The sequence below is a fragment of the Wolffia australiana genome, chromosome 11, assembly GCF_029677425.1.
Source record: "Wolffia australiana isolate 7733 chromosome 11, ASM2967742v1".
Taxonomy (NCBI): domain Eukaryota; kingdom Viridiplantae; phylum Streptophyta; class Magnoliopsida; order Alismatales; family Araceae; genus Wolffia; species Wolffia australiana.
Window position 1 is genome coordinate 15,745,444 of NC_135845.1, and position 16,158 is coordinate 15,761,601.

At 41.2% G+C, this 16,158-nt stretch overlaps 2 protein-coding genes across 6 annotated transcripts; one reads left to right on the forward strand and one right to left on the reverse strand.

Annotated features, from left to right (window-relative positions):
- Positions 1-706: 706 nt before the first annotated feature.
- LOC144709206 (CwfJ-like family protein / zinc finger (CCCH-type) family protein) lies at positions 707-10,055 on the forward strand. Its single transcript, XM_078582660.1, has 10 exons — positions 707-823; positions 962-1,235; positions 1,315-1,418; positions 1,970-2,091; positions 2,756-2,873; positions 6,094-6,518; positions 7,265-7,559; positions 8,312-8,408; positions 9,066-9,208; positions 9,775-10,055. The coding sequence occupies exons 1-10, from the start codon at positions 749-751 to the stop codon at positions 9,901-9,903; spliced, it is 1,782 nt and encodes a 593-aa protein (XP_078438786.1). The 5' UTR covers positions 707-748; the 3' UTR covers positions 9,904-10,055.
- Positions 2,304-14,385, reverse strand: LOC144709207 (putative beta-1,3-galactosyltransferase 12). Of its 5 annotated transcripts, none has more exons than XM_078582664.1 (8): positions 13,942-14,385; positions 12,354-12,506; positions 12,198-12,280; positions 11,504-11,603; positions 11,282-11,395; positions 11,043-11,185; positions 10,148-10,231; positions 2,304-2,356 (listed from the first exon to the last, which is right to left on the reverse strand). In XM_078582664.1, the coding sequence occupies exons 1-8, from the start codon at positions 14,334-14,336 to the stop codon at positions 2,319-2,321; spliced, it is 1,110 nt and encodes a 369-aa protein (XP_078438790.1). In that variant the 5' UTR covers positions 14,337-14,385; the 3' UTR covers positions 2,304-2,318. The 5 variants fall into 5 exon arrangements, with proteins under 5 accessions (XP_078438790.1, XP_078438788.1, XP_078438789.1 ...); XM_078582662.1 differs by having other exon boundaries at positions 2,304-2,374; XM_078582663.1 differs by lacking the exon at positions 2,304-2,356 and adding an exon at positions 4,740-4,960.
- Positions 14,386-16,158: the final 1,773 nt, after the last annotated feature.

Below are 16,158 nucleotides of genomic sequence, written 5' to 3' on the forward strand. Positions count from 1 at the left end.
TTATATTTAATAAGCAAAAAAAAAGTAATCAGTACACTTCACAAAAAAATAGAAATACACTCGACCATTGTTACCAAACTTTGTCCCCATCATGCATTTTAAATTGCAATCAATTCTCGAGTTTTGCGTAGCCCCTAATCAGGCACTTAAATTACTATATAACTACACTTCTCTATACTTCACAGTCTACAATTTATTATTACATACAAGTAACAGTACAATTTATATTACTGAGAATTATAGTTCCGGATCGTCCGGGACATGGACGATGGATGGGACCGGACAAAGATCATCCCGTTCGACGTCCGGAATCAGTACAGGGACACGGATGGGACGGTTTTTTCTCCCGAGACCTCCGGAAGGTATGATTTTTTCGTCCGAGACCTCCGGATGGGACGATTCTTTCGTCTGAGTGGAGGAAAACCAGCCCGTCCGTTCGTCTCGGGACGAATTTCCATCCCGCTTTTCGTCCAACCTCGCGGACGGGATGATTTTTTCGTCCTAGGACGGTTTTCATCCTGGGATATTCGTCTCAAAGGTGCTGTAAGTGGTCTACGTGGATACCGCATGTACCAAATATGATATTGGCATCCAAATAGACAAACCACTATCGATATATTGGGTACCGGATAAACCAAATACAGACCCGATACCAGAATCCGATATGAGAGCCGTAACGGGCAAATCCCTATATTACCGTTGCCGAGGGGGAGAGAAGACCGCTCTGTAGCGCAAGTTTCTTCCTCCCATGCCTGCGCCGAGAATCCTCGTCAGCGGCGACGTTCTTGGCCAGTTCAATCAGCTCTTCAAGCGAGTTCAATCGGTGGGCAACGGTTCAAATTCTCCGTTTTTTTCCTTTTTTTTCATCAAAATCTTCAAACCCAAGATCTATTTCGCTGTTTTTCTTGTTTTTTTCTTGATGGGTATTGATGGGTTGATCATAATCTTTCCTTCTCTTCAGGTTAATGCCTCGAGCGGCCCTTTCGATGCTCTCTTCTGCGTTGGCCAGTTCTTCCCCAGTTTGATAAATGGAACAGATGAGATTTCAGATTATTTAGAAGGCCGATCTGTAATCCCAATTCCTACTTATTTCATTGGTGATTATGGCGCCGGCGCCGCTAAGTACTTGTTGGCCACCTCTCAGCTTCATAAGAACTTGGGTTTTATCTCTGATGGGCTCAAAGTATGTGATAATCTTTACTGGCTAAGAGGCAGTGGAGTAATTTCCTTCAAGGGTACTGTTGAGATTTATTTTTCTATGATTTTCTTCCTATTTTAGAGTTGTGTTTGATGAGAGAAATGTTTTTTGGGCAGATCTGCGGATTGCTTACTTATCGGGGAGATCTCAGTATAATGATGATGATGTGGGGGCGCTTAGATTGCTGGCTGAAGAACAGCAAATCTTTGATATCTTCCTAACATATCCTTTTTCTTGCTTGCTTTTTCTTATGTTCCTTCTTTAAGTTTGTTTGTTTTAAAATGCCGATGCTTTTATTTGTTTTTCTAGTTGAACCTTCGATAATTTTGTGCTATTTTATTGTAATATTGGAGAAGATGAATAAAAAGGTATTGATTTGATAATTTTCTCCTTCTTCTAAATATTATTGGAAAATGCCTAAAGTTGTTTGCTCTATTATTTCATCCATTGGTTTATTTTTTTTGTTGCCAATGCACCCTCTGCTGTTCCTGTCGAATTAATGATAACCGTAAACTTACAAAAAAGAGTTTAGTCAATGGCACCTTTCCAGAGTTTTATTTAACAAATAAAAATCTGAGGATGAAGAGAGAAACAAAGAGTGTCAGTACAGTGTTAAAGGAAAATTTTGAGAGTAATATTTACTCAAATCTCGAGAATCATTTGTGGGAAAAAGAATAAATAGATTGTCCATTTGCGTTTTGTAATAATAAACCACTGTTTTGACATGTCAGTCATGGAAAAGAATAGTTGAATTGGCCTTGACCCATGATTACTAACGAATGGCCGAGAGGCATTACGAACCGTGCCGATACATCTACTGCCCCGGCAGGCGTTTCTGATCCTGGTTTTGGCAACTCCGTCGTATCAGAGCTGGCCTCAGAGATCAAACCCCGGTGAGTCCCATTGAAGGGCATTAGCTTCTTCCCCTTTAAATGTGTAGCCCTCCGGTTCGGTGGGCAGCAAATGTGTAATGTAGGCATTTTAGTTTGGTTTAGTCGTTGTTCGTCCTTTGGCGGCAGTGCTTCATCGTCCCCGATGTTCTACCATTCCTGGGTTCCAAACCCTCACCTCCTTCATCATCTAAGGATCAAACCTGTCTGCTATGGAATGAAGCTATCGTTCATTTCCTATGATCTTCGTGCACGAGTGCGGAAGTAGCTTCAGAAAAAAAAGAACCTTTAAAAAAATTCGTTTATGTTAGGGTATAAATGTCATAAACTCTTTAATTGGTAGTTAAATGATAAAGCTTTCCCTCAGACACTTTGATATGGTGAAAAATGTCATAAATGGATTTTGCATGTTCTGTATTGTAGGAATATCATTGAGCAATAATTATATTAGAAACAGAGACCTTTTATTCCAATATCTGTTTTCCCTCATATGAGCAAACAAACACGATAAGTTTTATTTAAGATCTCTGTGTCGAGTACCAAAGAAAGAAAAAAACATTCTTTACGATAAAATGCGTTGCTGTGCCAGAGGAAGAACTGCTATACTGATTTGGTATAACTGTGAATACACCTTCGTGATCACTTTTTTGCTTATATCTGTGGGCAGTTATCACTTTGCAGGAACAAATTCCATATTTTATGCTCGGGAACCTTTCTTAAATGATATTGCCAGGCATGTGACTCGCTTTGTGGGTCTTGCTGCTGTTGGAAACAAGAATAAACAGGTAACTTTTCCTCTTTTTCTTTTGAAGAGAACAGGTAATTTTTGCTTCAAGAAAATGATGATTTTTTCTCTAAATGGAAATATATTTCAGAATGTTACGGTAATTCATTTATGGCCATACCTCCACTTTTTATTGTCATTTTTAAACCCTTGTTTCCTCTGAGGGTCTGAGGGTCGACAATAGTGAAGAACTTTTCAGATGTTCAACTGAGTATAGATTAATCTTTGCAAGCATTTGTTAGCAGATAAGTGATGAAATAAATCTATGCTCAATGACACATCACTGTCATGCCCTTTAGGCTATCTAATGGCCCGGCGACGTTTCAAGCATTGATGAATTCAAGGGCATGACAATCAGTTATGGATCAACTTCATAAAGTGCAGTTTCTTGTCATTCTGTCTCTACTCTTCATTGGCTTGACAAGGTAGCACTCATCAAAGAAGTTTTGGTAGACCCCAAATTATCTCACATAATCATTATCTTCCAACGATCCCAGTCAGTTGCATTATTCAATACAAAATGATCTTCTGTTTTATCAGAGGAAATTGATTTTACCAAAGTCGTCTTCCATGATTTCTCTTATCCTTTGAGAGTTTCACGATGCCAATATAGGGGGCATGGCAGGTTCCTTAAAAACATACAAAAGATTTTCGCAACAGCTGTACAGGCAAGGTATGAAGAAGCAAATGCAGTCATATTTTCATATTTAATCCCTGTGGTACTACTTCAACCATTGCCCATTCCCACCCAAATCTGGGAAGATGTCTCCATGAATTTTACAGAAGGGTTGTCCTTATCATATGGATATAATTCTATCATTGTAGTGGTCCACAGACTTTCTAAATACAGCCATTTCCTCACTCTTAAGCATCCCTTTTCGGCTCAGAATGTTGCAGATCTCTTCACGAAAGAAATAGTCCGTCTCCATGGAGTTCCCAATTCCATTATATCCGACCAGGGCAGGGGGTGCACCTGCTCATTCTGATGTGAACTCCAGCTCTGAAGCTCATTTCATTTTACCATCCAGAGTCTGATGGGTTGACAGAAGTTACAGATTGAAGCCTGGAATTCTACCTAAGATGTTTTACATCAGAATGCCCCAAAGCAATGGATCAATTGGCTATCCTGGGAAGAGTATAGCTATGACACCTCATATCATTCTGCCCAAAAGATAACACCCTTTAGGATAGAACTTGCCGAATCACGAAGTAACGTGAGAGGTAACCACCCAAAGGCATGTTGGGCCTTTTGCGTCTAAAGGTTCCACTAAAGATAAAGATTTTTGGATGGCTCTTACTGCGCAAAAGACTTGTGACCCACATCATTGGCACGAGGATGTATCCAGATTTTTTGGCGGCGTGAACTTAATGCACAAGAGGAGACGAGCACTGCAAACAATTATTCTTCGAGTGCCTCTTTGCCCGTTCGATTTGGACCACCCAAGCGTTGCTTGCGGTGAATGCGAAATCAGAGGAGGCCTTCTGAGAGTTCATTCGGAGAAGCAGCCCTAGGAAGGAAGGGGGACCAAGTGATGACAATGCTTTGGGCAATATGGCTTCACCGTAATGGGGTAGAATTTAAATGGAGCAAAGCTTCTATGGACAGGCTCGCCCACGAGGTCAACGGCCTCGTGGCGTCTTGGTTCCCTCAAGGCGTAACCACTTAGAGGAGGGGCTGAGCATGTATGAGTAGAGCTTTAGGGCCCGTCTCACATACCTTTGGGTGGTTACCGCATTGTTGGGTGACCGCTTTAAATCATCTTTCAAAAAAAAACAAAGCGACATGGGAGGATGTTCTCATCATGCAACGTCAGTTTCCCAATTTCCAAATTGAGGACAATTTGGTTCTCGAGGAGGGGATTATTGTTATGACTCGCACATGCAGATTCAAATCACTCGGGAGAGTGGCAATGAAGTGCGAAGAATCGATCTCTATAAATAAATGGAGAGGGTGATACAGAAGGGCATCAAGAAGTCTGGCAGTTTGATCATGGTGCCTGGAAGTGCAGGAGATCCAATCCAGTGGCAGGCTCAACCAATCCTGTTAGGCTGAGTTCTTCTGTCTGATTCTTGTCCGTTGTTCTCCCCCTACATATATGATAAACGTTCATTGAAAACTTACCAAAAGAAGAAAAGAAAGGTCGGGACCCTGGCACGTGCGAACTAATCCCACGTGCGGGATGGTTTGAAATAAGGTGGGAAACGGGCAACTCAAAAGAAGAGGACACAAGGCTATAAATAAGAGGAGAATTCAAGCTGAAGGCATCAATAAAGTGGTACCTGACTTCGTCGACGGAGATCCTCCGGTCAGCACAGTCCTCTCGTCACAGGGAGATCTATCCCCTTTCTCTGCAGATTTCTCTTCGTTCTCTGTTTCTTTCGCGGTTATCCTGTCCGTGGTTATCCAAACCTTGGATCGTGGAAATTTCAATCGTATTATTGTATTGGAGTCCTAGAGACTATTTGAGGATATACATTTTCACTAGATCGATCTCGACGCGATACTCAAGGAGATTTCTTCAGTATTCTAACTGAAGAACAACGCGATACTTGAAGTGTGAGGAATCGATCTCTATAAATAAAGGGAGAGGGTGATACAGAAGGGCATCAAGAAGTTTGGCAGTTTGATCATGGTGCCTGGAAGTGCAGGAGATCCAATCCAGTGGCAGGCTCAACCAATCCTGTTAGGCTGAGTTCTTCTATCTGATTCTTGTCCGTTGTTCTTCCCCTACATATACTATTCCCTTGTATGACATCCAAGACTTTGAGATTATTACTTCGATTGGCTATTCTTGAAGATCTTGACCTGATCCTATTCTCGTTATCTACCTCTCTCTCCAGAAGAGTGTCGGGGCATGTTGGTCTTTTATTGTTATATCGATGCCACTGCCTGTTTTCCCTTTGGAGATCTCTCAGAAATCCCATGATCTTAATGCAAGGCAAGCAGGGAACCATATATATTTTAATTGCTTCCATTGCATAATTTCCCAGTCTAAAATTGTGTAATAAAACAGTTTAATAGATTTAATATTTTTTCAATAATCCTTGGCAGTTTGCTGTCATCGTCTATTACCATTCTAATGAAATAATAATAAGTCTTTTCACATCTTTGAATTCATATACTTTGTTTCAGGTATGTCCCCTATGGAATATGCTTTAGAATAACATTCAATGTTTCATGCCGGGATTATATATGACTGATTGATGTTGAATGCTCTTAGAAATTCCTTCATGCGATATCTCCGACCCCGGCGAAGAATATGTCCCCGGCAGATCTTAACGCAAGACCAGCTGGAACCACTATATCACCATATCTAACTTATGAAGGAAATGATCATCCGAATGCGGCGAAACGAGCGGCGGATGACGAACTTGGTCAGCAATCTTGGCGGTATGATATGCCACAGAAAAGGCAGCGGCAAGCGGGCGGAGACGGTGAAAGACTGTGTTTCAAGTTCACTTCCACGGGTTCATGCCCGAGAGACGGGAAATGCAATTTTCGGCATGACATGGAGGCCAGGGAACAGTATCTGAGAAATGTGTGCTTTGATTTCTTGAACAAGGGAAAATGTGAAAGGGGTCCAGACTGTAAATTCATCCACAGGCTGGCAGAAGAGAGTGACCCAGTTAGATCCAATTCCCAAGGGTGGGTTTATTTATTTATTTTATTTTCTGCCATTTTTCTCTCTCTACTTAATTTAATTTCTGAGCAGATTTTTTTGGGTTCTATCTGACTACCGTTTTCAGTTCATTATTTTTTTTAAAGTTGAGAGAGGGTCTATTTTGTTGGGCATCTGCTGGTTAATCTCTAACAATTCCAAATTTCTGGATTTTATTACCAAAAGAAAGTATTCTAAACTCTTTCTCAGAATTCTTCCAATTTCCCATTTTTCTGTTGAATAGTTTTTTTAAAGTCGAGATAGATTTATCGGATGACTAATCACTACCAAATCCCTGATTTCTGGATTTTTTCACCTAAATAAAGCAGTGTCTAATGAGTTAGAGGACAGCAAGCAATAAACTCGTTATCTCTCTCTGAATTATTCTTCCCTTTTGCATCAACAGTTTTTCCAAGTTCACCAGTTCATTTTCTCGATTTACTCTGATGTTCATCACGAACCAAAAATCACGCTGACATCATATTTCTCCCCGAAAACATATGCACATAATGGCATGACATTTGCTGGGTTCAAAATTCTTGGAATTTCTTGACTTTCAACCAAAAACAAAAGTGATATCTAACAGATTCCTCCTCCTTTGGATGTTATCTAACTGATCATCTCATTCGACTCCGATGTTCGTCGCGGACCAAAATTCTCGGGGGTTCATATATATTTCCAGCCATAAACCTATGTTTGATATCTGATGAGCTGACCTTGTTTGTTGACCCAGGCAGAGGTCAGAGAAAGGCTGCTGGTTCTGCTTGTCAAGCCCAAATGTGGAGTCCCATCTCATCATTTGTGTGGGGGAAAATTACTATTGTGCCCTTGCCAAGGGCCCACTGGTGGAGGACCATGCCCTACTCATCCCTGTTGAGCATTGCCCTAATACCCTTTCTCTCTCATCAGCATCTGATCCTGAGTTAGAGGGATTCAAGATATCCCTCAGAAAGTTCTTCCATAAGCGGCGCAAGGCTGTTATCTTCTTCGAGTTTCTGTTTCGGCGTAGCCCCCATGCCAATCTTCAGGTACCCTAACTCCTTGCTACATATCGTAATTATAATTTTGATCGGTTTAAACACGGTTTAAACACGATACCATTAAGGCTCGGAGACGGACGACGGTTTGAGATGGACGGCGAGGGACTGAACGGGCTTCCGTTCAGCCATCTGTTGTCGGGCTTCTTGTTTCATTCTGCTATTGTCCGCAGAGTTGTAGGGAACGGATGACGGACTGGATGACGAGACATTTAAAGGGTTTTTTGTGCCGTTCCCGTTCTGAGGTCTTGATGGATGACTTATGATGGAATGGATCGGTCCCATTTCGGTTGTCGTCCGTCCATAAGCCATTTATCCTATAAATACTTCTCTTCTCCTCAAAGTCCCTACATCAAGGTTTCTGTCATAACTGTGGTTATGATTTTATGATATTAAAATCATCGTAGACGGACGATGATTTGGGACGGACGGAGAGGGATTGAACGGGCTTCCGTTCAGCCATCTGTTACCAGGCTGGTTGTTTCATTCCGCTCCTGCCTGTGGGTTTTTACAGAATGGATGACGGACTGGGCGCCAAGACAATTAGACAAATTGACCGTCATTTGATAAGGGGATGAGGGCCGGTAAGGGATATGTCCCGTAGCGGCTGTTGTCAGTCCATGAGCCATTTAACCTAAAACTCTGAAAATCACTTCCATAATTGGAACCTATATCAAGGTTTCTATCATAACTGTAATTATGATTTTATGATATTAACAAGTGGATAACTATTTTCAATGCAGGTTGTTCCCGTTCCGTTGTCTAAGGCATCCAACGTGGAACGTGCTTTCGGCTTCGCAGCTAAGAACCTAGGGTTTGAGTATACAGTCACCAAACCTGGTGAGTCAAAACTTATGCTAATCCAAATAATACCGATAATGCTCGTAAGCTCAAGAAATAATTACTTTATTTAGATGCATATATCGCATTTTCCTAGGCCAACAAAAATATGTCGGCAGGTTTTAAATAAATAAGTGGAGAAAATATTAAGCTCCCTTTTTTTTACCAGACAGAGGCATAGACCAGTTTCGTAGCTCCCGTGGCACCATTTCAGAATTATCTCGATGAATCACTATCCCCATTAAAAGTAAATTTGGGAGCTAAAACTTTGAAATTTGGGAGCTAGAACAATGGTTATGCCACATGATCATTATTTTGTCGAAAAGGCAATGATTTAACTAATTATTCTGGATCATGTGGTATAACGACTGTTCTAGTTTAAAAAAAGAGTGAAACAGTCTTGAATAGTGATAAAAACATTCTACCGGACATTAATGGCGGTTAGGCCGCACAATAAATAGTTGAGACTTGATGAATCAAATTAGTTCCATGTTTAAAACCAAAAAAATTAAATATTTGAAGATTATGTGGCATAAACACTGATCTAGTTTAAGAAAAAAAATTAAGAGTCTTCAAAAAAATTATTTAAAGCCAAGCTTTGGGGCAAAATATTCTTCATTTTTTCTGTTATGATTTTCTATGGTGGGGATTGGGCAGGCCATGGTCGTGGTGCAAGAGAAAAATTAAGAGAGCAGTTCGATGGGAGATCGAATTTCTTCTATGTGGAGCTCCCGGACGGCACAATTTTGTCGTATGCAGTGGAGGACGAGGGGAAATTTCCTGTCCAATTTGGGCGCGAGGTACGAAAACTTCTTTCATCCTCTAGGGTTCGGCACTCGTCAACATTAACGTTATCGGCCCTGTTGACTTCGACGATGAGGTTGAAGTAGATAAATTTAGAGCAGTTGGCGAGGACAAAGATGGTGACGAAGTTTTCCTTGACGGTTGACGTTGACGAGGGGGTATCACAGACAGTCTCCATTGTCAACCCCATCAACGTCGGCATCTTCTGTTTCATCATCCTTCTATCAATCTCTCTATTTTTATAGCTACCATTCCTCGTCCCATCATCCCAACTTACCTGAGATCATCTTCTATAACCATTCATCATTCTTCCATCTCAATTAACTAATCTTTTCATCTTGCATCGTCTATGGTTAGAGTAAGAAATGGTACCCATTTCTCTTCTCTTACTGAAACATCGTCTATGGTTAAGTGATCCTTCTCTATCTATGCTGACATCACATACATCATCCCTCCATCTCTCTCTCCAGTTTGGCATATATATGTGTCTCCATCTAACATCTTAGTTGATCATATTTGCTTTATGATCACGTCAAAGATCATTCACGGGGTTTCCATGCAGGTGTTGGCAGGGCTGCTAAATGCGGCCGACAAAGCCGACTGGAGAAACTGCAACATGGACAAGGAAGAGGAATCGCGAATGGCAGAAGGGTTTCGCGACGGATTCGAAGAGTTCCACTCTGTTCGGTGACTGAGTACACCGAGGGAAGGTGCGCCGATTTGACGATGAGGATGTGGCATCAAAAGTTTTCATGTTTCTAGAGAGGGAAAGTTTTGCACTGGGAATTTATATTTTCAAAAGGAAAATTAATGGGGTCGCGTATCAAAGGACCGTATTCTCTCTCTAGAGTACCCACTATAAATATACTCAAAAGAATCAAGTGGCAACAGGTTAAATAATGAAGAGATTGAAGAGAGAAACAGTTATTACTCACTGTCATCTGGAGGCAGTGTTGGGCTCTTGGAACACATAACCTTGGCGTGTAGTTCTTTCAGACTTGCCACGGGGTCGCACAGGCCTGATGGACAGTAAAAACATCACTAGTTAACGTGCCTGTCTACGTGGTACAGAGAAGAGACAGAAATTAAGACAGACAACCCGAGAGAGAGAGAGAGAGAGAGAGAGAGAGAGAGAGAGAGAGAGATGAGTAAACTTATCAGCCACTTGCAAAGGGTGGAAAGCTCAGTATATCTTTGATTCATCAAGTAATTTAGACAGTGGGTTAGAGAGGGAGAGAGATTGGTACAAACTTGTGAGTCTCGAACGAAGGGTGGCGAGCTCAGTAGATCTTTGGTCATCAAGAAATTGAGAGTGGGTTAGAGAGAGAGATTGGTATAAAGTTATGAGTCTCCAGAGAAAGGTGGCAAACTCAGTAGACCTTAGATCTTTGGTCATCAATTAAGTTCGAGAGAGAAAGAAAGAAAAAGAGAGAGATTGGTATAAACTTAGTAATCTCTAGAAATGGTTCACAAGCTGAGTTGATCTTTGGTCACGAAGACAACATAGAATCTAGAGTCAATTTCTCCTAGCTCAGTTTATCCTGGGGTCATCAAGTCTTAACTCTAGTTGGTCAAATAAATAGATTAGTGAGACTAAGTGAGAAGGATAATCAGCCATTGGGGTACTTAAGTGACCTTCAGGATAGGGTGAGGATGAAAGGGACATTGGAAGAAGTGTTGTCAAGAATTCAGAGGACAGTTATTGTATATTTTTAATGAAAAGAAAGTAAAAACAAAACACATTGAAAATCATAATTAGATCCCTTTTCCGTCGGGAAAATTAGAGTAGATTTTATTTCAATTGAAGCCTTGAAGGTGGGATGAGCTAACCTGAGCATTTCGGCATGTCCCAAACAGCAATTGATGTGGGCATGCACCGAGCATCACACATGGCCCGATTATCTTCAAAGTTTACGTCCATCGCAAGCATCCACGATCCGAACGTCACATCTTCGTTATTGAATATCCGCAGGCTACTCAGAGAGAAAAAGTAGTGATTATAATTGGAAACAATAACACAATGAATGAATCTTCAGAAAAGGATTAAAAATACTGTCTTAGTGATCAACCTGCCGTTTCTCGCTTCTGAAAGTGCTGATGCCACATCAGCAGAGATAATGTAGATAGGACCATAGGCGTGCATGAAATACTCGTTACCAATTAAGTGACCGGAACTTTCATACCTGTGGTTCTTGTGGAGGGAAGCGCGTCAATAAGTCTAAAATTCAGAATAACTTAAGCTGAAACCAGAATTTTTCTTCGAGGAAAAGAGATAAAACGAACTCGCCTACCATTTCATCTTTGGATCCGTAACCACTGGCCCTTTCTTCATGCAGCCAATGTAAGTCCTTGGGTGAGGCCTTTCTTTAGCAAGAAGTGTTGCCAGACGGTCTGATGGACAAAAAGCAGGGATTTCAAACACTCCACAGTGATAGACACCTTGATGTAGGTTCCCATCAAGGAAGGGACTTAAATGAGAGGAAGAGAGAAAGAGAGAGAGAGAGAGAGAGAGAGAAAACTGGGATAGAGGAGAGATCAATCGGAGATGAGGAACGGATTGATGGATGATCTGGAGATAGAAAGATGATCACAGGGAAAGGGAATTGCAGGGGTTCAAGGGGGAGGACCTAGAGATGGAGGACGATTCGTTTGCAGCTGGCCTCCAAAGAGGATGTCTGCAACACTACCAGGTAAATGATACCCTTTGGTAGGGCTTGTCATGTCCCGATGACAATGACATGCGATGGACTTTGATGCTGGTGGACAGTTTTCTTCTGACGTCTTCAACATCAACGTCATCGTCATCGTTATCGTCAAACTTCCATAGTTTAAGATGATTTCCACCAATGTCATTGTCCTTATCAGCAATGACATTGACATAATTTTTTTTTAAGACAATGATCTTGACATTTGACCCTTTAGTGAGGAGGGAGTAAGATATTATCAAATAGATATCCTTTTCTCAGAAGAAAGACTGAAGCCTACCAGGCCGCAGATATATGTTGTCGTCAGCTTTTATATAGTATTCAGCTTCGAAAAGCTTGAAAGCAGCTTTAAAGAAGGCATGCCTGCAACATAGGAGCTTCCGTTTAATAAGAAAGCCAGAGAGATGAGAAAATAAAAGAGGTCTTTAGGTCGTACGTCTTGTAGGGTGGTCTGACATTTTTCTCGTCCACATCGATGAAAAGAAAATCGTGGTGTTTCTCTTCCTCTTGCTTGAGTTCCTCCATTTTCCTTAAATCCTTTGTTCGTCCAATGACAAATCTGAAGGCAAGACCCGTAGACTGTTCCAACCTACACCATGGCCAATTGATGGGTGAGACGAAGAAGGAGAAAATTGGAAAACGAAATCGTATTTGAAAGCATTTTACAATGTTTAAAAACCAACGATATATAACTATTTTCCAATGAAGGCAGACTAAATTCCAAGACTAAATTCAAAAGGGAAGATGCGTCCAGAGTGCCAAAAGAAAGTTCAGAGAAGGTGAGTCGAGTCTATTAACCTGATATCCTAATTCATAAAATCATATAATTAAGGAAATTATCTTTAAGCATCTGAAAAGGAAACATGGGTATTTCTGGCATTTTTATGGCGCTACTTTTCAAACAGGAAACCTGCTCATGAATTGAAGAAAATCAAGGAAGAACATGCAACAGCCAGTTCATCAAACAGAGAAAATTCCTTAGCTTTGAATTTATAGAGGAACTCACGCAAGAATCAAACTTTTCCTGGGAATCGGGATCTGGCAGGAACGGGGTACAATGCAAATTGATAAGCAAGAATAATTGTGAGCATCTAACGAGAGAAGACGTATGTCACTGAAATCAATAACAGTACTCCCAATGACGCGACACCTCTCATGAATTAAATCAAGGAAACTCAGACGACTATTTTTTTTCATCAAGCAGAAAATTTCCTAAAATTCACAAAGGGAACTCACACAAAATCGGACCTTCACAGCGATTCCGGATCCGGTGGGAAAGAGGTACAACAGATCGTTAAGCAAGACTATTTGTAAAAAATCTAACGAGAGAATTCTTATACCGCCAGAAACTACAACAAAACTCGCAATGAAACGACGCCGCTCATGAATCACGCAGAACTTCAATCAAAGAAGCACAGAAGACATTTTTCTCCAACAACCAGAAAAACTCCTACACTAACATAAAAAATTTACACAAGAATCAAATCTCTGCAGTGAATCAGGATCCGGCAGGAATGAGGTACAACGCAACTCCTACACTAAGATTATTTGTAACAATATAACGACAGAAGCCGGAACCAATGATCACACAAGACATTTTTCTCCAACAAACAGAAAAATTCCTACACTAGCTCAAAAAATTCACACAAGAATAAAACCTTCGCCGAGAATCCGGATCCGGAAGGAACCAGATACAAAGCAAATCGTTAAGCAAGATTATTTGAGTAAATATAACGACAGACGACGTACAACGCCGCTCATGAATCACGCAGAATTTAAATTAAGGAAGCACAGAAGACATTTTTCTCCAACAAACAGAAAAATTCCTACACTAGCTCAAAAAATTCACACAAGAATCAAACCTTCGCAGCGAATCCGGATCCGGAGTGAACCAGGTACAACGTAAATCTCTAAGCAAGATCATGAATTACTCAGAACTTAAATAAATGAAGCACAGAAGACATTTTTCTCCAACAAACAGAACAATGCCTACGCTAGCTCAAAAATTCACACAAGAATCAAACCTCTGCAGCGAATCCGGATGCGGAGGGAACCAGGTACTACGCAGAGCCGCGCGGCGTCCAGCCGACGAGACCGCCGTCAGAAGGCCAACGAGGCCGACGAGCTTCGGCCGAGGCACGATCTCCCCATCCTTATCGCCGATTCCGAGGGATTTCGATCTGAAAGTCCTCAGCGCGTCCTCCGCGCCTCCGCATCGGACGATCGGCACGATTCTGGGAGGCCGGAGAAGCGCGAACGCCGCCAAAGCGAGGCTTCCGATCCCGAAGAAGAAACACGCCACCGCCATGGCCGTCGCCAGGGAAGCTCCGCCGGCGGCATTTGGACGCGCGACGAGCCTCGTCTTCTTCGCCTTGTCGTCCTTGGAGTAGATCGGAATGCTCGCCGCGGCCGTCGGCATCTCCCTCCGCCTTCTACGCCATTACTCCGCGCTACTAGAAATTGTAAGGAGAGATGTCGAGTCTACTGTGCGCAGGAGTATTTATATTAGTACGTTTGGTCAACCCTTCGCAGTTATATTCAACGGTCAATGGTCAACGGGTCAAAGGATCAATGGTGAAAGGGTCAACGGGTCAAATAGTCAACGGTTTAGCTTTCGTTACATATTTCTTTCCCTCTCCACAATTCTAGCTCCCTCTTTCAAGGTATCTAATTTCCCTCTCAATATATCTCTTTCCCTCTCTACAATTCTAGCTCCGTCTCTCTGCATATCTCTACCAATCTCTTTCCCTCTCTACAATTCTAGCTCCGTCCCTCTGCATATCTCTACCTATCTCCTTCCCTCTCTACAATTCTAGTTCCCTCTCTCTATATACCTCTTTCCCTCTCTCTACATATGGCTTTACCTCTCTAAAATTCTAGCTCCCTCTCTCTAGATATCTCTTTCCTTCTCTGCAAATTAAGTTCTGTCACTCCACATATCCATTTCTCTTTCTACAATTCTAGCTCTCTCTCTACATATCTCTTTCCCTCTCTCTACATATCTCTTTCCCTTTCAACACTTCTAGCTCCCTCTCTCTACATATCTCTTTCCCTCTCTAAAATTCTAGCTCCCTCTCTCTAGATATCTATTCCCCTCTCTGCAAATATAGTTCTGTCTCTCCACATATCTATTTCCCTCTCTTCAATTCTAGCTCCATCTCTCTACAGATCTATCTCCCTCTCAATGATTGTATCTCCCTCTCTCTACATATCTCTTTCCCTCCCAACAATTCTAGCTCCCTCTCTCTACATACCTCTTCATATCTCTTTCCCTCTCTAAAATTCTAGTTCCCTCACTAAAGAATTCTAGAAAAGGGAAAGAGAAATGTAGAGAGAAGGAGCTATAACTGTAGATAGGGAAAGAGCTATGCAGGGAGGGAAATAGATGTATGGGGAGAGGGAACTAAAACTATAGCGAGGGAAAGCTTGGTTGTCTCTACATATCTCTTTCCCTCTTTACAATTATCTAGTGAGGGAACTAGAATGTAGATAGGGAAAAAGATATGCTGGGAAGGGAATATATATAGAGAGAGGAACAATAACTATAGAGAGGGAAATCTTGTTGCTGCATTATTTTCCCACACTCTTCTGGATAAATGATTCCATCTTAACTACACAATCACCTTTGTGGACTTGTTGCATCGGAGTCGAGGAAGTTTGGAACCTTCTTGTTAGAGCCTCATATGTCATTGTCAAAACACAAAATTCCATCTACTTATTATGCGTCTTCGGTATATCATGTCTAAGGACCATCTACAAAAAACTGACATGATTCAACCTAAGCTACATTAGGTTTAATACCATTCAGGATTCTTACCAAAATCACCAATTCAGCTGAACTCTTTCTCCATAGAGCACCCATTAACTATCATTTACGTCTTCATGCTAAAGGCTAATGGCCTCCTATAAGAAATACTCTGTAGTGCTATTATTTCTATATATTTTAATGGCCTTCTGGAGTATCCTCATAATGAGAATATTTAGAGAAATTGTTTAAAGACAAGTGATTGAGCTATAATGATCTCATCATAATTGATAAATTCCTTTGTGTGTATTCATGGATTTCAATTATATGCATTGCACAAGCATTATAATAAATATATTATAAAATTAATTATTCAACAAGATGTAGGATGTGCGATAAGGGCACATATTTCCAACACTTGATTCATTTCTCAATTGTTTAAGTGGCTCTAAGACTTGGGACACCAAGGATATCTTATTGATGATCGGTTATATTT